Genomic DNA, 23,784 nt, shown 5'->3' on the forward strand with positions numbered 1-23,784 from the left:
GACTGGAGCCACCACAAAACAGTGCCACCCACTCCAAGGATACCATGGTCGATGGTATCGAAAGCAAAGCAAAGATGTTTATTAGGCTTTACGCCCATCACATCGAAAGCTGTTTATTTGTGAGAAGATGAGATTGTTAAAGTATTTAGCTGTTCTGGTCATTCTTCTATAATTACAGCTGTATTTTATGTGCTATATTTGTGTCCTGTCTTTTGTACAAGAAACATAAAGAAAGGATGATCTCCAGGTGCCCAAGGAAAAAATAAGCTGCCACAGTATACAGGTGCGAAGCTGAAATCTATTGTTCAAAAGTGTCCCTGAGGAAGAACTTTGTTCAGAATGTGTTGGGCTCAGTTAAAAATGAAAAAATATTGTGCACCTGGATGTACCCCTCCTTCCTTTCCCCTGTTGCTGGCACCTTCCTGATTTTCTTCCCAGCATATTAGCAGTGCAACAACTCTGAGTTAGGCTGAAGGAGACTTGTCCAATATCTGCTGAGCTTTGTAGCAGAATGGTAATTTGAGGTTGAAATGTTTTCTGCAGGCTTTACAATGAAACAAAGCTGCCTACACACCATCAAATGAACTAGAAATATAGGGCCATATTTAACTAACCCATTCTGCTGTGTTTTTACAATCCATTTATAAAACTATAGCTCCTGATTTTTGACTTTATCATCAAAAGCTCCTTGTAATGAAGAAATCTGTTTTTTATTGTTAATATCTGTTATTTTTCTCATTTGTATGTTCTGCTTTATTCTTTAATAAAAATAAAATAAAACTACAAAAGGGAACAAAAGAAATACACAGCAAGATTCAACTAACCTGTTCTGTTAGTGGAAGCCAGTGCAAGGTCTCTCACTAGGGCAGTGGTGCTTCCTCCACCCCCCCCCCCGCCAAGTCCTCTGGTGGGTCAGGAGAACATAAAGTGGACAGAGGAGGGGAGATCAGTTGGATAAGCAAAAATGCTTGAGCTGACAGAGCAATTTCCTTAGCACTGAATTAAGTTCCACTCATAGCTTTGATTGCCACATCTTGCAAAATGTGTGTTCATAAATTAATGCATAGCTGCCAAGTTATCCCTTTTTTAAAGGAATTTTCCCTTATGCTGAATAGGCTTCCTCGCGAGAAAAGGGAAAACTTGGCAGCTATGAATTAATGTCCTTCTCCTTTCTTTAAAACAGGTAATTTTTTTACGTGTGCTACTAGGTTTCATTTATACAGGTGCATATGCATAAATCCCCTCCCCTCTTTATACCCCAAATGATAAATGGTTCAAAATGCTTTTTGCTTGAAACTATTACTGTTGGTGTTTGGATGTCAGAGGTGGGGAACCTTGGGCCAAGGGGCCAAAGGCAACCCTCCAACCCTCTATATTTGGCTCTCAGAATTCTCCCCAGGTGCTTTTTCCAGGCTGTGATAATGCTTCTTGCTTGCTTGGGTGGAAGAGGAAGAGATGTGTAGAAATGTCTGGTATTTTTCATGGCTGGAATGTAGCCTAGTGTACAAACATGAGTCACATCTGCCCACTTTTGTCTCTGGCTCCACTCACCACTGGCATGTGACCCTTAGAAAGCCGCTCAGTAGGGATTGTGGCCCTTTTCGCTCAGAAAGGTTCCCCACTGCGGTCATATATCTTGATGTAAACATATAAAGCCCGTAGATAACTTCTGTTGCTGTGTGAGAGCATGGGGAGGGTGGCATTCAGAGTGAATACTCTTGCTTTCTTGTCCTTGATCAAAGGCATAATGCTCCTTTGTCTGTTACAACACAAAAAGCAGGATAGGAGCAAATTGCTCAAATCCGAAGCAGAACAAATTCTAGTGTTTCATCCAGAAGGGATTGAGGACTAACCACTGAGCCTCTTGGGCTTGCTGTTCGGAAGGTCGGCGGTTCGAATCCCTGCAATGGACCGACCTCCCATTGGTCTGTCCCAGCTCCTGCCAACCTAGCAGTTCGAAAGCTTGCCAGTGCAAGTAGATAAATAAGTACCACTGTGACGGGAAGGTAAATGGCATTTCTGTGCACTCTTTTTTCCGTCACGGTGTTCCGTTGTGCCTGAAGTGGTTTAGTCATGCAGGCCACACGATCTGGAAAGCTGTCTGTGGACAAACGTTGGCTCCCTCGGCCTGAAAGTAAGATGAACGCCGCAACCCCAGAGTCACCTTTGACTGGACTTAACCGTCCAGGGGTCCTTTACCTTTACCTTTTTAGAAGTTGTCAGAGTGCCTCAGGTAGCGAGAAGATGCTCTGCTATTGACTGGTTAATCTGCATGACTTGGGAGTTAGCCTTCTGGCACAGTATCGTAATTCATTCAGTTGAAATTGCATTTGTGCAAAGAACAGCTCTAATAGTGGAGAAACAGGCCAACACAAATGGGGCGTGGGTAGCATGTGACAATCTTCAAATAATGTTTCTAAGGCACTGTGCACAGCAGATGTTATTCCAGCAACTGGGAACAAGTTGCATACCATCTAGAAATGTTATGGTTGCATTGCACATTCTTCATTATTGGCAGCCACAGGTTTTGAATAGCTAGACAGTGAAAATGAATGCAAGCCAAGCACTACTGGGGATGCAATATGTAACCTCAAATTCCTTTTCAAATAAGCCAGTGCAGGAGTTCCAGATCCCCTTTCTTGGAAGCGCATGCTTGTAATGTTAAATTGTTGGTTGAATGTGAGTTTAGAGTAAACGTCACTGTTGTTTCATTATGTAACATCTTGGCATCAGTTTGAGCAGAGATGGACAACTTGGCCCCTTTACTAATGCTGAAAGGAGAACTGCCCAAGGCAAATTTAAGTTTCTCTTAAATTACTGCTAACTGTAAATAGCTGCTATTTATTCAGTATAGCTCGTAACCGTGATTGCTTTTCTGCACACAGCTATTAAATTGGGGGGAGAGGTCTAAAGCTTGCTGTTCCAATTTTGAGTTTCTTTCCTATTTTGAGTTTCACAGTAAATCTGGGGTTCTTGGAATTGCTTTAGATGTGAAGTTTCAGGTATAAACTGCAAACTTAGAAAAGTGGAGAGAAGTGATACTAAAGGAAGACAATGATACGTACAAGGTTTTTTTTATTAAAAAAAATTAAATAAAAGCCTGCTTCGTGTGAAATGTAATTAGCCTAACATAAATGTTCTTGTTGCTGCTTATTAATATGTGTTAGAGCCTCTTTAAAAGAAACCAAGTGGCACTCTGGAAAAGGATGGGGAGAGTGAGGAACTGGGGAAGTTATACTATATTAGCAGTGCTTTTTTCCTGGGGTACTCAAGAGTATGCCGTACAAGCACCTTTTTTCCAAATGTTAGAAGTGTGATACTTACTGTCACAACTTCATGGTGATTGCCAGCACCGTTTTTTTTCTTAAAACAACATCAAACCACTGTGTATTAGAGCTTTGAGTGATTGTAGTAGGAGGTTAAGACCTCTGCTGTGTTGATGATAATGTTTTGAATAATAAAACTTTGGTTATCTGAATCTCCCTGGTCGGGAGTGTAACTCTCAAACAATATGCCTTACATACACAAATAGGATACTTTACATAAGAGGTTACATTTCTGCTTCTTTTGGCAAGCATCGCAAAAGTCACATTTGGTGCATGATCCCCAACTGGCAGAAATCATATTCCCAGGAAGGAGGGGCAACTTGGAAAAAATGTTAATCTACTTTGTTGCTGATTAGTAGTATGTTTGGTGCAATGCTAGATTGCAGGGAAGAATAGTCCAAAATAATCAAGATATGATAGTGTGCTTCATTGCTTTGGCACACTTTGTGCCTATGGCAAGTTGTGTTTTGCTTTGAAGCTTTAGGTCATTTATATATATTTTTATCTGATATGTGTTACGTGTTATGACAAGGCATTGTCTCTGGTGTCATTTGGGTAGGCTACATGTTCCAAATCTTCTCTGGAAGCATGTAGCTTGGGGCTTTCTGTAGGAAGGTGTGTGTGTGTGTGTGTGTGTGTGTGTGTGTGTGTGTGTTCCCAATGATAACTCTCTGACTTTGGTAAAGCAAGTTCTGGAAATGAGCCGTAGTGGGATTAGCATCTCAACAACACCAACATGTTAATCCTTGCAAAATCTCCTACCAGATTCCACAGGAAATTAATTTTGCGGTGAATAGAACCTCACTGTTAAGCTAAATAATGAGCTCCTGTTTTGTGACATTTTGTGACTTTCTCCAAGTTGCCTGCCTCTACTTATGCTTTTAATTCGTCGCGGATTTTCTTTGAACTCCATGCACCCTTGCTTTCCCCAGAATTCTAATAGTGAAAGCAACAAGACTTGGAGTTTGTCTAAATCAGAAGTTGCCAGCCTACAGGAGCTAAACAACAACAACAACAAACAAGTCAAATTTAAATTCAGTTCATGAACTATGTATTGCTAAACTGAAGTCTAAAACAAAACCCAGTCACACAGGCTAAGTAAAGTGTCTGGAAGGAACAGTTTGTAGGCAAGCAGGCATTTGTCTAGGGGAGCAAAGACTGCATTTAGGAGGATTCAGAAGTACCAAAGGCCTGTAGACCAGAGATTATGTTTGAGGAGTACAGTGAGAGGTGAAGTGGATTTCAAAGGATGACAAGGGTAGGGTATAAGCTTTTAATTTCATGTGGCACATAGTAATGCACTGGATTAAGAAGGTCAGGATCAGCAAGTAGATTAGGGCTGCTGTGACATGGGGGACAGGGGACAGGCCGATGCAGAGGACTCCCTGGTCCTGAATGGGGTAACTGTGCCCCTGAAGGACCAGGTGCGGAGCCTGGGAGTCATTTTGGACTCACAGCTGTCCATGAAGGTGCAGGTCAATTATGTGTCCATGCTCTGGTTATCTCCCACTTGGACTACTGCAATGTGCTGTATGTGGGGCTACCTTTGAAAATGACCCGGAAACTGCAACTAATCCAGAATGCGGCAGCTAGACTGGTGACTGGGCGTGGCCGCCAGGACCATATAACACCTGTCCTAAAAGACCTACATTAGCTCCCAGTATGTTTTCGAGCACAATACAAAGTGTTGGTGCTGACCTTTAAAGCCCTAAACAGCCTTGGCCCAGTATACCTGAAGGAGCGTCTCCACCCCCATCATTCAGCCCGGACACTGAGGTCCAGCTCTGAGGGTCTTCTGGTGGCTCTCTCACTGTGAGAAGTGAGGGTACAGGGAACCAGGCAGAGGGCCTTCTCGGTAGTGGCACCTGCCCTGTGGAACGCCCTCTCACCAGTTGTCAAGAAAATAAACAACTATCTGACTTTTAGAAGACATCTGAAGGCAGCCCTGTACCGGGAAGTTTTTTAATGTTTGGTTTTTTATCACATTATTATTATTATTATTATTATTATTATTATTATTATTATTAATTATTATTATTATTATTATTTTGTGAGCCCCCCAGAGTGGCTGGGGAAACCCAGCCATATGGGCTGGGTATGCATGCATGCATGCATGCATGCATGTATGTATGTATCACAACAACAACAACAACAACAACAACAACAACAACAACAACATGAGACTGTCTCTGAAGTGTTTCTAGAAGCCTTAGCTGGTCCAGATGCTTACTAGAATATGGCTTGTGGGAGCATGCTCTACCCATTTTAGAACAGTTGCATTGGTTTCCAATCTGTTTCTCAGCACAAATCAAAGTGCTAATTATTGCTTATAATGCCCTAAATTGCTTCAGACTGGGATACCTGAAGGAATGCCCCTTCTCTGCATTGATGCTAAGTTGGGCAGGACATGTGAGAGTATTTTCAGTGGCTGCAGCCCAGTTCTGGAATTCTCCCCTGCAGGAAGTTCAGCTGATCTCTCATCCTTTGTCTTCGCCAGACAGTGTAAACTGATCTCGTTTATTAGCCTAGGCAGGGCCGTAGCTAGGGGGTGGTGAGGTGGGCCCCCACCAGGGGCGCAGCCAATGGGGTGTGTGTGCAAAATCTACTAAAAATATATCCATAAACATAAATATTGATTATTGCCTCATAATAAATGGTTTTAAATAGAGGGAGAATTGAATGGGTGGGGGGGGGTTGGAGAAGAGGTGGAAAGAAGAGTTAATTTGTCCATGGCTAGGGGGCGCAATCTGGACGTTTCTGCCAGGGGTGCAAGATCACCTAGCTATGGCTCTGAGCCTAGGTATTTTTAAGGCTGACTCTGGTATCCTCTGCCATGCGGATGGTTATCATCTGGGGGTTCGTGAATCATGAAACAAGAATGCCCTGCTTTTTGAAAGAAAGAAAAGAATAGATTGCGCTGGGTGGGAGCAAGCACTTTGGCATGCTAAAAGCACTCTTAGTATTCCAGTGAGAATGTTACTAGCTTGTTGTGATGGCATCATGCAAAGCTGTCAGCTGAGGCCAAGGTTACGGTTCCTTCTATATTTAAGCGATTGTGCTTTCTTGTCTGCAAGGTCTTGAATATAGAGAGCCTTATCCTAGCCAAGCCACTAGCTTTCACGTTAATAACCATTGCATGTGAAGATGAAGATAAACCCTTTAGCTGGGTGAACACTTGAGTATTTTAATTGTTTTGTTATGTAGGTGATTAGCGGATGCAAAAGGTTGCAGTGTGGAGTGCTTCTGTGGAGGCTTCGTCTGTGCAGCCACCCTGTGCCATTTCCCTTTTCTCTCTACCCTTACCCACTGAGCATGCTCAGTCAGTGTTGGGTTTGGCTGGACAGGTGAATGGGACTCCAAAGTATCGTCTTCTGAGACTCTGGAGTTCTTCTGAGCCTGCTGGTTGCTCCTCTTTGTTCGTTTTGGATACACTGAGGTCCAGTGCCAAGGCCCTTCTGGCTGTTCCGTCACTGCAAGAAGCGAGGTTACAGGGAACCAGGCAGAGGGCCTTCTCGGTGGTGGCACCCACCCTGTGCCACCCTCCCATCAGATGTCAAGGAAACAAAAATCTGTCTTTTAGAAGACACCTGAAGACGCCCTGTTTAGGAATTTTTTTTATGTTTGATGTTTTATAGTGTTTTTAATATTCTGTTGGCAGCCATCCAGAGTGACTGGGGTATAAAAAATAAATTCTTATTTAAGGACCAACATGGTTGAAATTGAGATTGATACCAGTCTATATGGTGCTGTATTTTAAAGTTTTAAATATCAGTAGTATTTTAGGGTTTGTATGTTGTATTCTTTCATTTTCTCATTACCCAACCCAAATAGCATGCTCTCTCTGTCACCAAAATATCATGGACCCACATGATGTTCTACCATACTCGACCAGAGATCTTCCCTTATGTGGGTACACAACCTGTTTTCATCCGCTTCATTCCACAGTATGAGTTGAGGAATAACAGGATCAAGAACTATGTGTACACTCCACTGGTCACAAGACCTTTTCTTTTTCAACCAGGCCATGGAATTTTTAATAATGAAATATTTTTAAGAATTACTACTTTATAATCTTTGTGTAATCTTGACTTGGATGAGCACATGATGAAGACGGCAAACCTGCCAATAACTTGCTGTTGCTTTTTTATTTGTACAGTTGCTTTAATTCTTGATAATCCAGCCAGTGTAAAATAGTATTTGTGTTTGTGTTATAGTTCACAACTGGACACAGGAGGAGACTCTTCAGTGGCTGGTAGAATTCGTTGAACTTCCTCAATATGAGAAGACTTTCAGAGAAAATAACGTCAAAGGAACAACATTGCCGAGGTGAATTTTTCAGCTCTGATAAGTTTTGGCTATTCCTGCAGTCTTGGGCTCTCTGTGCAGAGCATGCTCAGTGAAATATATTAAACATTAAGATTAAACATTTCTTACATCTAAAACATTGTTAGCCTAAGAAATCTGCTTTTTTGATGGTACATTATTGCACTTATACTGACATAGTCATGCAGTTCTGTATAGTTTCATGCTATATCAGTTTAAACAAGAACATTCTGTTAATGGCAAACTTGATGTTAGTTTGGTACATTAAAATCTACCACCTCTGGTTTAGTGTTGTACATGAAATGTGATAAACCGCACAACATAGTATCCATTTCTCATTGACTTTGAGTTACTGCACACAATAGAATCTGCATTTTTAGTTGTGTCTCTGACAGTTGCTTTCAGGACAAGGAACATAAAATCCCTGCTTTATTCTGTACAGGATAGCAGTTAATGAAGCCGCATTTATGATCTCTCAGTTGAAAATAATTGATCGGAGCCACCGGCAGAAACTACAACTGAAGGCCTTGGATGTTGTCTTATTTGGACCTCTCACACGTTAGTATTATTTCCTCTCTCTGCCTCCTCCCCATCACCTTTAAACTGCTAGCAGAAAGAATTGTTCGGTTGAACTGTGATTTACGTTAATATTTAGGGCAGCTAATTCCTCTGAGGGATATATCCAATGATACTATTGTGGGTATCCTTCAGATGGTGTGTTTTGAGTGTAAAAATAAACCATGGTTGATCAGGACAGGAATAAGCCTAGGCAAGTCTTGGATTTGTGTGCTATTTTATCATCTGGTGCAGTCATAAGGAGTTAGGAAGCTTTCACTTCTGCTTTAGATGAACCACAATTTAGCATTACTGTATATCTAAATCCTAAACTACGAGTCATCTAATTATAGCTTGCTGAAACAAACCAGCTTCATTGCATGGTTTGAAGCTGCCTTGTTTCAGACAAACTGTAAAAGCAAACCATCATTTCACTTGCTTGTTTTTAAGTGAAAGGAAATGGCAATTGGGCAGTCATATTCTGAATTAGCCTTTTTTGGGGTGTGTGTGTGTGTGTAAAAAGTATTATTATTTAATGAATTTATATACCGCCATATACCCGGGGGTCTCAGGGCAGTTCACAGAATAAAATCAAGATATAAAACCACAAAATACCTAATAAAAAATAAAAACAACACAATGGTACTCATATCTTGATAAACTGAAAAATTTCTAGATCCCACCCAGCCCTTCTTTCTATGCCCATCTCCCCTCTCTATTGAATTTGTGATACACATTTTTATTTTGTATTTAATTATCAACATTAATTGAAATTTGACATTTTATGGATGACACTTAGTACTTCACGATTGGTGCCAAGGCCATTGGAAGAATTGCTCTTTGACTTTTCCTCCATCTCATGCTTGCCATGGGAAGTTAGTGCAGTCTTCTGCTGGTCCTGTTTGTGGCAATCACACAATGTTGATTTTACACACCAACCACGCCACACCCAACCCAAACCCTGAGAGAGAGAGAGAGAGAGAGAGAGAGAGAGAGAGAGAGAGAGAGAGAGAGAGAGAGATGTCATCTAATAACAACAGGCAACATTCCTCACTACTGGGGGAGGGGCGGGGACCCCAGGTGGCCAGCCACATTCCCTCTTACCTCTTATGCGCACACAGAGCACACAGTGAGTGGGTAGCGCTGTGGTCTAAAAAACTGAGCTTCTTGGGCTTGCTAATCAGAAGGTCAGCGGTTTGAATCCCCACAACAGAGTGAGCTCCCGTTGCTCTGTCCCATCTCCTGCCAACCTAGCAGTTCGAAAGCACGCCTGTGCAAGTAGATAAATAGGTACCGCTGCAGCAGGAAGATAAATGGTGTTTTCGTGCGCTCTGGTTTCCGTCACGGTGTCCCGTTGCGCCAGAAGCAGTTTAGTCATGTTGGCCACATGACCTGGAAAGCTGTCTGTGGACAAATGCCCACTCCCTTGGCCCGAAAGCGAGATGAGCGCCACAACCCCATAATGACCGTTGACTGGACATTACCGTCTAGGGGTCCTTTACCTTTACCTCTCTTTTTTCACACAGAGCACATGCATGTATTCAGAGCACAGACAAATGCACATCTCCCTATGCGACTCACAAACATGCACTTCACAGATATAACTCCTTCTCTTCGTCTCACACACCACATATGCACACATAGCTCCCCCTTCTCTCTTCCTCTCTGTCCAGGCCTACCTCTCTCCCTAGGAGACCTCACATGCATGCCTCCTTTTCTCTCTCGTGCACAGACAACGTATAGATCTCTCCCTCCCACCAAATGCCACAAAATGTTCCTCTCTTGCACAAAGCCCCTCCTTCAGACAAAGGCCTTCCCTCGGGCAGGGGAAGCACCTGCCACCAGTTCCACATCGATGGTAGACAACAGCAGCCTGAGTGTGTGAGGACGCCACTGCTCCCCCCTAACCTTTAAAAAACAAAAACAAAACCCAGCATAGAATGAAAGAGGTACTTGTGGCTGGCTGGCTGGCAGGCAGTGGCAGCGGCAGCCTGACTTTGCAGGAACATCCCCACTGCTCTTACCCAGCCACTTCCACCATATCTCCAGCTAGCACGGGTTGAATGAAGCACTTGCTACTTTAAGAAGGCAGTGGCAGCCACTGCCAAAGCTTATGAGGATAACTTCATTGCTCCTCCCTCCCCCTTTGAACTTTTTTTTTTTAAGTAAGCCCCAGGGGAAGCAAAGGCTAGCTGGCAGCAGTGGCAGCCCAAGTGAAGATGCTGGTACTCCTTTCTGGAATGTTTTGTCAGAAAAAAATCACTGGCTGCACCAAATAACACCGCATATTTTTCTCGGCGCCACGTGCAGCTATTTTCTATTACTGCTGCAGTTAATCTTAGGCATGATTATTGAAAATAAGCCAGCTTAATTTAACTTGGCTTGACCCTTTCAGGATTACAGTGATTCTTCTTTAAGACACATGTGCAGACATGTTGCCAGGAGAAAGGGGGGGATTGTGCTGAGCACTAACCATACTTAAGATTAACTGCAGTTTGTAATATTTTTTTTAAAAAAACTTTGACAAACTGGTCGACCTAAAATGGAAGTGGAAGTTTCTGAACTCACAGAGCCATGCTGGTGGGGAGCGTAAGGGCTCATGGCTTGTTGCAGCTTGTGTCGCACTAAACCCTGGTTTAGCATGGTATCTAAATCAGCCTAATCTTGTTAGATGATCTATCTCTTTAACTCATGTACAACTGCATTTTTCAGGACCGCCTCACAACTGGATGAAAGATTTCATCCTCACCATTTCTATAGTGATCGGCGTCGGGGGCTGCTGGTTTGCATATACTCAGAACAAGACTTCAAAAGAGCATATGACAAAAATGATGAAAGATTTAGAAAGCCTTCAAACAGCAGAACAGAGTCTGTGCGATTTGCAAGAGAGGTACGTGAAAAATAGACCAATACTTTAGGGTGTTCAAAGTCCTTATGACAGCCTTGAAAGGCCATTCAGTGTGAAAATATTGCAGGACTTTGTCTATTCCACATAGTGAATTCATGGTTAAGGTGATGTATGAAGAGGAGACTCCTCAACTTACATTTAGCCACTAAGCTACACCAGCATTCCTGTTATTGTATGAGTTTTGATGTTCTTCACAAATTTGAATGTCCTCAGTTATTTATTGAGTTTATATACTGCCCTATACCCGGAGGTCTCAGGGCAGTTCACAGAAAAGATCACGACATATATAATCAGAATGAAAACAACAACCCAATAACAACCCCCCTCCAAAAAGGGCCACATTTAAAAAAGTGCATAGGATGTAAATTGGATCAACCAAAGGCCTGGATAAAAAGGAACGTTTTTGCCTGCTTCCTAAAGGTGCATAATGAAGGCACCAGGCAAACTTCCTTGGGGAGAGCATTCCACAGATGGGGAGCCACTGCAGAAAAGGCCCGTCCTCGTGTTGCCACCCTCCGGAGCTCTCTAGGAGGAGGCACACAAAGGAGTGCCTCAGAAGATGATCTCAGGGTCTGGGAAGGTTCATATGGAAAGAGGCAGCCCTTGAGGTATTGTGGTCCTGAGCCTTAGCACCGTAACTTGACAGTAAACATAGCTAAGTTTGTTGAGAGAGACGGGTAACCCTTTGGTGTTCTTTTCACACATATTGAGAGGTTTAGTGACATGTCGCTTGGCGATGCCACAGAGTAGCTTAAATTATTTGTCCAATCAATTGAGGCATGAACAGAACTGAACAAACACTATTAACCTGTGGAAAAAAATGTCTACTTTGAAGGCTTGAAAAAGCACAGGAGGAAAATCGGACTGTCGCTGTGGAAAAGCAAAACCTGGAGCGCAAGATGATGGATGAAATCAGCGACGCAAAACGGGAAGCGTGTCGGCTGAGAGAGTTGAGGGAAGGAGCTGAATGTGAACTCAGCAGGCTTAAATATGCAGAAGAGGAGCTGGTGCAGGTATTTGCAAATAAAATACAGTATACCATAGCCCACGCAGAGTTGTACCTTTCCCAGCCACTTAATGGCACTGTAGCATTGGAGCAAGGGGCATGATGGAATCGTAAACCAGAGAAGCAAACTGAAATCAATTCCAGAAAGGTAGTTTAGACATACAAAGCTGAAACTGGTAGAGAAATGGGTGTAACAATCAGTAGAAGGAAAGAGCCAGAACTGGAGCCTTTGAGCTGCACATTGTAGCTGCCTAGCTTCATCAGGTGACGCTGACACAAAACCCCACACATACACTAAGTAGAAGAATTAGAAGCATTGCCACCCGACCCCACTCAACTCACCGTGCCCCCCTCCCCCTCTTTCCCCCTTTTTTCTTCCACACCATCAGGAATATTGTTCCCCATATCATATTCCAAGGGGAGTTGAGTTTGCAGCTTTGCATCTATACACTTAAAAGTTCCTCTGGTAGCCCTCTTTTTAACTATACACTTTGGAGTAACAGCTTGGCTCCACACGCAGCTCCCCCACTCTCTCTCTCTCTGTTTCTCTCTCTCTTTCACACACACACAGAGAGAGAGAGGGAGAGAGGGAGAGAGACAGACTTTAATCTCCCCCCCCCAGTTGCATTAGCATCACCAGGGTGTCCCAAGGCTTAACCTTGCAATCCTGATGCAGCTGAAATTGTCACTTTGCTGTTCAGCATGGCAGGAACAGGAATCTCTTCCCCACGGTGCAGCTGATGACTGAGCAGTGTGGAAAGTGGGTGTGGCTGCTGGAGGCTTGGGGGCTACACCCGTGGGTGCCCAAGGGCTGCATGCAGGCTGCGGATCATCCACATGCAGCCTAAAGAAATAGTAGGGAAAGAAAATTGAAACAGCGCATTTGTTCAAGGACACTGATAGGGCTTATATTCATAAGTTTATTGAATTTTCTGTTTTACATTTTAGAATATTCATTTAAACAACCTTAAAATATCAGTGACTTCCCCTCTTCTCTTTCCATGGTTCATTTTGCATCACATAAATCCCTGCATATTTTATTTAAACTGAACAATTCGGTATTCCATTATTGAATCTATCAAAACTTATTTACACTGTTGAATTTATCTTAATGCTCCCCACGTTTCCAAATAAACACAATTTCCCTTCAGGCTTAGGTGTCTCAACATCTTTGCATATCTCTTCTGGCTTCTAGGTCCGCATGGCCTTAAAAAAGGCCGAGAAGGAGTTTGAACTGAGAAGCAATTGGTCTGTTCCTGACGCGTTGCAGAAATGGCTCCAGCTCACGCACGAAGTGGAAGTGCAGTACTACAACATTAAGAGACAAAATGCAGAAATGCAATTGGCAATTGCCAAGGATGAGGTATTGTGCACTTTTGAGTCCTCGCAATCAAAAGCAGTGTGTAGTCTCTGATTTCGTCACCGAATTAATGCAATTCAGGTTGTGGGATTGCAGCTAGAAGTGTGTGTGTGTGTGTGTGTGTGTGTGTGTGTGTGTGTGTGTGTGTGTGTACCCTTGCTTCCTGCAAGTTTACGTTTTGAGCAAAATGGGCAGTTACAATTCTGGGGCATCACATTTTTGTCTCATTTTGTTCCTGCTACTGTATCACTACCCTCCTAAGAGCTGTGCCCCAGGCTGCTGCTCCTGCTACTCTAGTCTAGCCTGCCCACAGCCTTCTGAATTCAGCCCAGCTTTAAATGTTTTACATTTTATAACTTTGTGCTTTGGCTTAAAGTCCAGGAGAGATACCCTTTGAGGCAGGAAACATAAGTTACTCAGTTTAACGCAATACCCGCAAATTGTATTTAAAAGCAGTTCATAAGGCATTTTAATAAAAGAAATAAATGAATGCTAATCTCACCTTTAAAAATACACTTTTGGTGTGTCTCTGGTTTCAGGGAGTTGCATAGTTGTGGAGTTACCTGTTGAGAATACCTTTGACTATGCCCCTAGTTGTTCTTGCTTATGTAAAGATGGGAAACCTTAAGGGAGTTTTTGTTCTATTTTAGAGATTGTGATAGGACAACATGTCTCTTTGGATATGCTATTCCCAGGTCACTATAGTTTTCTTCTTCTTTTTCTTCCTCCTCTTCTTCCTCTTCCTCTTCTTTGGTGATCACTTGTAGCCAAGTAAGATTGTCTTCCATAAACACACTTACTGTTAAAAAACTATGGAGGCCAATTCTGGATCCATGTGTCCTTCCACAGTGGGGACATAGGTTTCCAGGCGGGAGTTCATCATGGTGAGGGTTTGCCAAGTGTGCCTTCCTCTTAGCGTGTTTCGCCCTTTCGTTCTGAGTTTGAGCATCTTCAAAGCTTTGGTAAAGGCTGTTCTCCAACTGGAGCGCTCTCAGGCCAGTGTTTCCCAGTTGCCGGTGTTTATACTACATTTTTAAAGATTTGCCTTGAGAGCGTCACTATAGTTTAACCTTGTAACATCTCCCAAATCCTATTGGCTAGATAAAAAAGGTATATATTCCTCTTTACCCATTGCATTGTATATGTAAATTTGGCTTCATATTTGTCCTTTAATAATAGGCAGAAAAGATTAAGAAAAAGAGAAGTACCGTCTTTGGGACATTACATGTTGCACACAGCTCTTCTCTTGATGAAGTGGACCACAAGATTCTGGAAGCAAAGTAAGAGACCTGCCTAGTGGGTGATGCCCCTTGTGCTTAATGCATAAACTTGGTTGATACTATAGTGCTCAATATTTTAATGTTAAGATTTATTTATTTTTATTGGGATGCGGGTGGCGCTGTGGTCTAAACTACAGAGCCTCTTGGGCTTGCTGATCAGAAGGTCGGCAGTTCAAATCCCCACGACAGGGTGAGCTCCCGTTGCTCTGTCCTAGCTCCTGTCAACCTAACAGTTCAAAAGCACACCAGTGCAAGTAGATAAATAGGTACTGTTGCGGCAGGAAGGTAAACAGCATATCCGTGCGCTGCTCTAGTTTCCGTCACGGTGTCCCGTTGTGCCAGAAGCGGTTTAGTCATGCTGGCCACATGATCTGGAAAGCTGTCTATGGACAAATGCCGGCTCCCTCGGCCTGAAAGCAAACTGAGCGCCACAACCCTATAGTTGCCTTTGACTGGATTCAACTGTCCAGGGGTCCTTTACCTTTTTTTTTTACCTTTTAATGTGAGTTGCATTTTAAATTGAAAATCAGATTCTATAATGTAACTGTTTGTAGCTCCTGAAGAACGATAGTACTGTATACATTAATATGGATTATTGTAAAGGTAAAGGGACCCCTGACCATTAGGTCCAGTTGCAGACGACTTTGGGGTTGTGGTGCTCATCTCACTTTACTGGCCACCTTCCCGCTGGAGCAGTTCCTATTTATCTACTTGCACTTTGAAGTGCTTTCGAACTGCTAGGTTGGCAGGAGCAGGGGACCGAGCAACGGGAGCTCACCCTGTCACGGGGATTCGAACCGCCGACCTTCTGATCGGCAAGCCCTAGGCTCTGTGGTTTAGACCACAGTGCCACCCATGATGGCTGGTCATAAATACCCCCAAATGCATAATTTGAAAACAAACAAAGAAACAAACAAACCCAAACTTCTGTTGTTTCTTAGGAAAGCACTTTCTGAATTAACCACTTGTTTGAGAGAGCGACTCTACCGATGGCAGCAGATTGAGAAGATCTGTGGCTTCCAGATAGCACATAACTCAGGATTACCGAGTCTGACTTCATCACTTTACTCTGATCATAGTTGGGTGGTAATGCCGCGAGTTTCCATCCCGCCGTATCCAATTGCCGGGGGTGTAGATGACCTTGACGAAGACACTCCTCCCATCGTTTCTCAGTTTCATGGTATGTGGTAGTATATCTAAGAAGACATTGAATGCCAGCAGATACACAGGAGTTTGGCAAATAGCTACAACCATTAGAAGAATTGGCATACTGAAATGCCAAATGAAGCAAAGGGTCAGAGGGGTTAGCAAGAGTCAGCAGAGCAAAGATGCTGGGAAATATGGAAAAGCAGAAACAGTCGGCGTATGGAACCCCAGCTATTTAATGTGTGGGAATGTTGAGGATAGTAGAAGAGGATATATTGTTTAAATTTTATCCTTCTTCACTCACGCTAGTGAACTTGTAGGAGAGCACATTCCCTTGTACATAGCAGGAAGCTAGTTGATGGATTCGTTAGAACCGTTTGAGTTAAACAATCCAGTCTGGCTTGTCCAGATTGGACTGTTCCTGGTAAATCCCCTTTAGTTCCCTTTTAAAAACAATAATGACATAACAGTCTTCTTTTAGAAAGTAATGATAAGTTTTACTTACATTCAGTCACATCCCACATAATGGAACAGTATAAGAGCTTTGAAATTGAGGGCACATTATATTTATGGGAATAAAAAATAAGCTGGGAGGGAATCTTTTGAAAACAAAACAAAACATGTTCTTCCAGGAAGGAAGCAGAAGGTGTGCTCTTTTAGTTGAGTCCAGCTCTTCCCATTTAAAAGGCGGAGGGGAAATGAGACTCTGGAGGCTTGCTTCCTGGAAAGTGCCGGAAGCTTTCCCCTCCCAGCCACTTGTTTCCGAAAAAGGAGAAAAGAACAGCCACACACTCAGGGTTTCAAATTTTAGCACTGTGCTTCTTTGTGCAGAGTGTGGTGCTTAAAGAGCTGCTTTCTCTCTTGTAGGCAGCCTTGAAATGCTGGCTTTGTGGATGGAGCTTTCTCCTTCCTGCTTTTGTAGGAAATAAAAGAAAGGGCTCTCATTTGGAAGTTGCAACAGAAAGCTGCTTGTTGGGTGCTCTTGTTTCTGGGAAGCCTGAAAGGAGAGAGTGTCTCAGAGATTAAGAGTCTTATTAGGGTTCTGCTGTGCAGAGGAGGGCAGTTTTAATGCTGTTCTTCATTTTCACAGCTGATTCTAGAAATCTTTTCTTGAAAACCTGTAAGACATTCCCCCCACCAAACTTTTCACTTCTATGGCTGGCAAAACAATTGTTTCCCTCTACTGCCCTTCTAACCTTTTGAGATTCTGAGGGCTGTGTGATTTTACTGATGAAGCCTTTATAAAATAAAACCCCACTCTGCTTCCGATCTGTAGTAGTTGAAAATTATTTTGGTTTGGTTTACATCTGATGTAAGTGCCGATATTTGCAGAGGGTGACATCTTCGTCTTCTTTGGCAGTCACTTGTACCCAAGTAAGATTGTCTTCCATGAATGTGGTCTTAACAATCTGTCCATAAGTGGCTGTGGAGGCCAATTCTGGATCCACACGTCCTTCCAAAGTGGGGACATAGGTTTTCCAGGCAGGAGTTGATCACGGTGAGGGTTTGCCAAATGTGCCTTCTTCTTAGCACGTTTCTCCCTTTTGTCCTGAGTTTGCGCTTCTTCAGAGTCCATGACACCTTTGGTAAAGGCTGTTCTCCAACTGGAGTGCTCGCAGGCCAGTGATTCCCAGTTGTCGGTGTTTATACTACATTTTTTAAAGATTTGCCTTGAGAGAGTCTTTAAACCTCTCTTGCTGTCCACAGACATTACACTTAGCATTCTTAAGTTGGGAATAGAGTAGTTGCTTTGTAAAACGATAATCGGGAATCCACCACAACATGACCAGTCCAACAAAGTTGATGTTGAAGAACCATTGCTTAGACACTGGTGATCTTTGCTTCTTCCAGTACAGTGACATTAGTTCGCCTGTCTTCCCAAGTGATATGTAAAATTTTTCGGAGACACCATTGATAGAATCTTTCAAGGAGTTTGAGATTGTGTTTATATGTGATCTATGTTTCACAAGTGTACAGGAAAGTTGGTAGTACAGTAGCTTTGTAAGCAAGCATTTTGGTTTACCTGCGATTGTCCCTGTCCTCAAACACTCTGCACTTCAATTGGGAGAAAGCTGCACTCACAGAGCATAGCACAACTGTGATCAGGTTGATCTGGGTCTGAACAAGATCTAATCAGGAATGTTCTTCAACTGGACAGTCATTCAATTTTGGAAGCTGTTTTTTGGTTCACATTTTACTATTTTCCACGGCTCTGTTTCAGATATCATAGGTAACCTAAGGCTCATTTCACAGATACAGTTTTTCTTGGTGGGCACTCTTGCTAAAGCTTTTAATAAATAAACCTTTAAAATTAATAGATGATGTTCATAGAATTCCTCTCCATCCACTCCATTGATCATAATACATTCAGTGAGATGTTACAGATTCCTGTTAAATATTTGAGTCAGGTGTTGCTGTCAGCATCATAAGTTTGTGACTTCCCTTGTGACCTTCTCCAGTAAGACTTCAAAATGATAACCGAGCCTTCTGTGAAATTCCGTCAAGTGGAGGTCAGTTTTACACCTGCCTTGCCCTTGCCTGTCTCTTTTGCTGATATATTTAAGTATGGATTAATAGGAAGGGAAGAAGGAAGGAAGGATATATTATTCAAGATTAAAATGAAGTCTATTGTTGCTGCTGCTTCTACTCAAAATCCTTAGTCTGTGGGCTTGGGCAGATAGGACTAGTTGCAAATCCTCCCTGCCTGAAACAGAGCAATGGCTCGGTTGATAACTTAGAGCAGCTGGTTGATTTTTGAATAACATTGTTTTGTCGTTCTCAGGGTCTGTCGTGAAAACGAGCACCTTAGCAAGGAGCAGTAGCATGTGTCGCTCCCGGCGAAGCGTCATGCCGTCGTCTCCGCAGTCGCAACACACAGCACAAACACCGCATCCTCCACATGCCCAAGCTACTTTGCACTCTGCAGATCCTGACATCCTTTCCGTGTCCAGCTGCCCCGCTGCTTACCGTACAGAAGAGGAGGAAGAGGCAATTTACTTCACTGCTGACAAGCAATGGTATGGGCATTGGGACGCTACCGTGATGGTTTCGGTTAGAGCTAGTTCCATGAAGTGTCTATGTGCCCTTGCTGTCCAGACTTGGACACACCAGAAGGATTTGCAAAGGATCTTTTCCGTTTAGATCTGGAAGATTGCGATAAGACTATTAACTCCCCTGTGCCCTCTATGGTATGCAAGATGCAAGGTATTCAGGGCTTGAAATGCAGATTTAATGTGCCCTTAGAGACTCGGCTGTTACAGCAGGCAGGCGGCTGCACTTGGCACGGTCTACAAGGGCATTCCCGACATAAAAGCTGCTAACAGAGATCTGACCTTGAGGTGATGAAGTCATGGCTGACAATGAAGCCAGTGGAGAAACACTGTTCTGAGCACTGTGTTTCTTGTGGTGCCAGGGCCATCTTCGGCTAGCAGAGTCTCTGTGCAGTGAACTGCTTGATGCCTTGTTTTGAAGAGAGATGGGAGGTGCACAATTTTAGAATTTTATGAATTCAGGGGAGGGTCAGATAAACAAGAATTGAGTTGGCTCTTTTAAAAAATCATTTTAGTGCAGAAGGAATAGATTGAATTGTTTCCACATACAGTTGTACCTTGGAAGCTGAATGCCTTGCGAGTCAAATGTTTTGGCTCCCAAACTCTGCAAACCTGGAAGTGAGTGTTCCAGTTTGCGAACACTCTTTGGACCCAAAACGTCCGATGCGGCTTCCGATTGGCTGCAGGAGTTTCCTACAACCAATTGGAAGCCACGCCTTGGTTTCTGTACATTTTGGTAGTTGAACAGACTTCCGGAACGGATTCAGTTCGACTTCTGAGGTACCACTGTATAAGTGTTACATTTTTATTGCAAAGGGGGTGGGTGGGTGGGTGTGAGCAATGAATTCATATTTATTCAAAGTAAGGCTGTCACTGTAAATCTCAGTTGATTGAATTGTACAAGTTGCCAATGAAGAAGTTGAATCTATTCCATTTAATTTTTGCAAGTGGAACAAAAATGACTCTAAAGAAAGATGCATAGTTGAGTTGAATTGACAGCAAAGTGCATGAGAAACTGATGGCAGAGCCTGACTTCCCTTCTTCCTCCTAGCATTCCTCCTTCCCCGCCAAAAGCATCTTATGAGGGTCACGGACCTGGTTGAATGGCTTTGGGCTGTGGAATGGGGCACTGAAGGGGAAGTGGTATATCCTAGCGCCAAGCAGAGCCACATTCTGTACCTCCACCCAGTTTTGGGAGGTACAGAAGGTGCCTTTGCCTGATGTTGGCAATACCCATTTCCCATTCAGTGCCGCTTCTCACATCCCAACCCATTCAACTGATTCACATGAGGGGCTTTGCAAGAGGCTGTGGGGCTGACATGGGCGGGGAGAGAGATTCCGGCGAATTTGGCTCCTACCAGCCTTCTTTTGTGCCCTTTCCCCTGGATCTGGCCCATGGGCAACATTTTAAAAGAAGCATTCCCTCCTATGTGTGAGACAAAGGGAAATAACCGACTTCATGATGGGCCTTGCCCAGGCATCCCCAAACTTCAGCCCTCCAGATGTTTTGGACTACAAATCATCCCATCATCCCTGACCACTGGTCCTGTTAGCTAGGGATCATGGGAGTTGTAGGCCAAAACATCTGGAGGGCTGCAGTTTGGGGATGCCTGGCCTTGCCATTTGCAGTTTTTGTTTCCACTGCTGACAAGTAAAAGTTGTGTGTGTGTGTGTGTGTGTGTGTGTGTGTGTGTGTGTGTGTGTAAACTCAGGATTTGGAAGATTTAATGAAGTAGGTAATTTAATTATTGACAGAGGGATAGAGATAGACAGACAGACAGATCCTTAAATGGAACAGTCTGACACCTTACAATTCTCTCCTCTTTGCTGCAGGGAAGTACAAGATACAGTTTCTGAATGTGACTCCTTAAATTCTTCTGGAAGGAAACAATCTCCTCCTTCGAGCCTTGAAATATATCAACCTTTGTCACCTCAAAAAATATCACGGGAGGAACTCTCACTGGAAGAGTCATCTACTGGAGACTCTTCTTCCCTGACGGCCGACATTTCCAGGGGTTCCCCTGACTGTGTTGGCATGACGGAAACTAAAAGTATGATCTTCAGTCCCGCAAACAAGGTGTACAATGGCATTCTGGAGAAGTCGTGCAGCATGAACCAGCTCTCCAGCAGTGCTCCCGTCCCCAAGCCCCGCCACACCTCTTGTTCCTCCACCAGCAGCGAAAGCAAAACGGGTCATGAAACCTCCTCGGCTGCCCCTCGGATAAGCAGCACCCCACAGGACCTCTGCCAGAACGGAGAGCGGAACAAAAAGGCCTCCAAAATAAAAAGCCTCTTTAAGAAGAAGTCAAAGTGAGGCTGCTGGAGGGGAAAGCGCAATTGTGGCATCGCTAGACTTGTTGTTTTCTTTTTTTAAAATTCAGAATGTAGTTTTCTTTGTCTTCTGGGCTTGGTTGCCGCAGCAGGAAAACCTCTTAGGTCAATTCCTCTTCTGTTCTAAATGACTTTATGGTAAAGTTGTGCCAGCTGTCAATGAAAATTTTTAATTTCAAGACAGTTTACAGTCATTTTGTCTATTTATTTCTGCTTTTTTTTAGTTTATATATAAAAAAACCATTAAAAAAACCCACAACACTTTAACACAAGCTTTAACGGACTAGTAAGCCTGTCTGGGCTTGCCAAAGTTTTTTCTTGTTTACTGAAGCATCTTCTTATCTTTCCACAGAAGCTATGGCATTTGCATTACTGGACATCAGTAACTTTTAATGAAGTAAAACTACTTAAATTGCACTACTGTTTTCCTGACTGGAAAGTATCTTTGCAAGTGAAACTGTTTAGACTTGTAAAATGATGGAAGAGATGGGTTGGTTCATTGTTATTTTTTAAAATTGTTTTTAATGTAGAGACTAGCATTTCTAACAATTGATTTCTGGAACTGGAACCTCGTTTTGTCAACATACTGCTTCTTTAAATGCATTTATTAACCTAATGGGTTGGGTCCTGTTGTAAAAAAAATCATGTTTATCCAGGGCTTTCACTGTGATTTTACTGCATTGCACAGGCTGAATGGTTTTTTAAAAAAGACTTATTATAAAAAGAAGAGGCTCCTGATTCCATTCTCAAATGACAAAATTCAAAACTTGATTTTGAAGGACTTTTTAAGACATTCACAACCTTAAAACTGGGATAGGGACAACTGTGGGCACTTGTTTACATACTTTGACAGACGACGGATGTTTGATTTGTGAATATTTGTACTGTGGCAAAGATAATAAATTGAAAATATTATTGTGCATTGACTTGTTTTGATTTCATCCAGGCCAAGCTAGCCCTGCCCAGCCCAGCCCAGCCCCACTCCCCACCCCCCAATTATTGCTTGTTAGAGGAAATGGTGTGCTCTGACTGGTACTTGCCGTTATATTGTGGATGCCTGTATTTCATTTTATATATTTTACTAGCTGGCCCTGCCACGCGTTGCTGTGGCTAATCCCTGTGACTGCCCCCGCCCTGTGTCGATCCATGACGTATCCTGCACCCTCCGCCCACCCCCGGGTTTTCCCTGTGATTCCCCCCAACCTGTCCTGTCCCATGACGTATCACGTCCCCTCTTCCCCCCACCCCTGGCTCATCCCTGTGACTGGCCCCACCGGGTCCTGACCTATCCCACCCCCTCCTCCCCCCAACCCCCACCCAAGCGAGTCAGTACCTCCATTCGGTCTAGTATGTAAACGGGAGCCAAGGTGCTGTTGAGAGGGAAGGTTTTATAGGTGCAGTACCAGTGTAGCCGCCGCTAGAGGGCGCTGGTTTGCAACCTGGTTCTTTTCCCAGAATGCATTTTCGCCTGAGTGGTGTGTTTTGAAACATGAGGTTTTGGGGTTTTTACGTGCCACAGGTGTGACATCTGTCTTTGAAAACGGTATGGGCTTGCTCTCATATATGCAGCATTGTGTCAAAATTTGAACGCAAACGGTCAAGCGGTTTTGGTGAAACATGGATACTAACGGACATGGCCAGTTTACATTTTTATATATATAGAATTTATATATATATATATATATATATATATATATATATATATATATATATATAGATTGGAGTGAGCATAAGTATTAATACCGTAATACTTAATCCTATTATTGGGCATAGTCAGTTTTGAAGCAAATTGTCAGTCGAGCACGCTTACTTTTACAGCAAGCCCCCCCCCCCCCTTGTGTAGGCTTCTTGTTTACCCTCTTCTTGTTTGCCATTGATTCATTTCATTTGTTATTCTTTTAGCATAAACCAAATGCTACAGCAGAACATTTGCACCTTCCACTTTTCGAGACCAAGTTAGTTTGAAGCTGATTCACAATCCCAATTTGGAGGGAACACATGAACATTGAGGTCATTCACATAGCACCAAATCGTTGTTTGCTATTAAGTAGGAATCAGCCATCCAGGTTCACTGGGTTTTCCTTCCAAGCGACTGTATAGAACTGCAGTCCTATCCTGTTACACCCCTTGGTTCTAGCATAAAATATTACGTATTTGCTTTAACTAGGTTGGGATCACACATGTATGTGTAATGGTAAAGGACCCCTGGACAGTTAAGTCCAGTCAAAGGCGACTATGGGTTTGCGGCGCTCGTCTCCCTTTCAGGCTGAGGGAACTGGCGTTTGTCTGCAGGCAGCTTTCCTGGTCATGTGGCCAGCATGACTAAGCCGCTTCTGGCACAACAGAACACCGTGATGGAAACCAGAGCACACGGAAATGCCGTTTACCTTCCCACCGCAGCAGTACCTATTTATCTACTTGCACTGGCGTGCTTTTGAGCTGCTAGGTGGGCAGGAGCTGGGGCAGAGCAACAGGAGCCCACTCATCACGGGGATTCGA

General features: G+C 43.3%; 1 protein-coding gene across 2 annotated transcripts in view; it reads left to right on the plus strand.

The window, feature by feature from the left end:
* STIM2 (stromal interaction molecule 2) overlaps positions 1–22,205 on the plus strand; it is a 73,962-nt gene extending 51,757 nt beyond the window's left edge. For both annotated transcript variants that reach the window (XM_088658593.1, XM_035112120.3), the window contains exons 4-12: positions 7,541–7,652; positions 8,092–8,207; positions 10,917–11,094; positions 11,948–12,125; positions 13,314–13,481; positions 14,658–14,758; positions 15,700–15,938; positions 18,687–18,921; positions 20,788–22,205. In XM_088658593.1, the coding sequence (XP_088514719.1) occupies positions 7,541–7,652; positions 8,092–8,207; positions 10,917–11,094; positions 11,948–12,125; positions 13,314–13,481; positions 14,658–14,758; positions 15,700–15,938; positions 18,687–18,921; positions 20,788–21,268 (1,808 nt within the window). In that variant the 3' untranslated portion in view covers positions 21,269–22,205. The remainder of the gene's footprint in view (positions 1–7,540; positions 7,653–8,091; positions 8,208–10,916; positions 11,095–11,947; positions 12,126–13,313; positions 13,482–14,657; positions 14,759–15,699; positions 15,939–18,686; positions 18,922–20,787) is intronic.
* The last annotated feature ends 1,579 nt before the right edge of the window (positions 22,206–23,784 follow it).

Source organism: Zootoca vivipara, chromosome Z1, assembly GCF_965207765.1.
Source record: "Zootoca vivipara chromosome Z1, rZooViv2.hap1.1, whole genome shotgun sequence".
Taxonomy (NCBI): domain Eukaryota; kingdom Metazoa; phylum Chordata; class Lepidosauria; order Squamata; family Lacertidae; genus Zootoca; species Zootoca vivipara.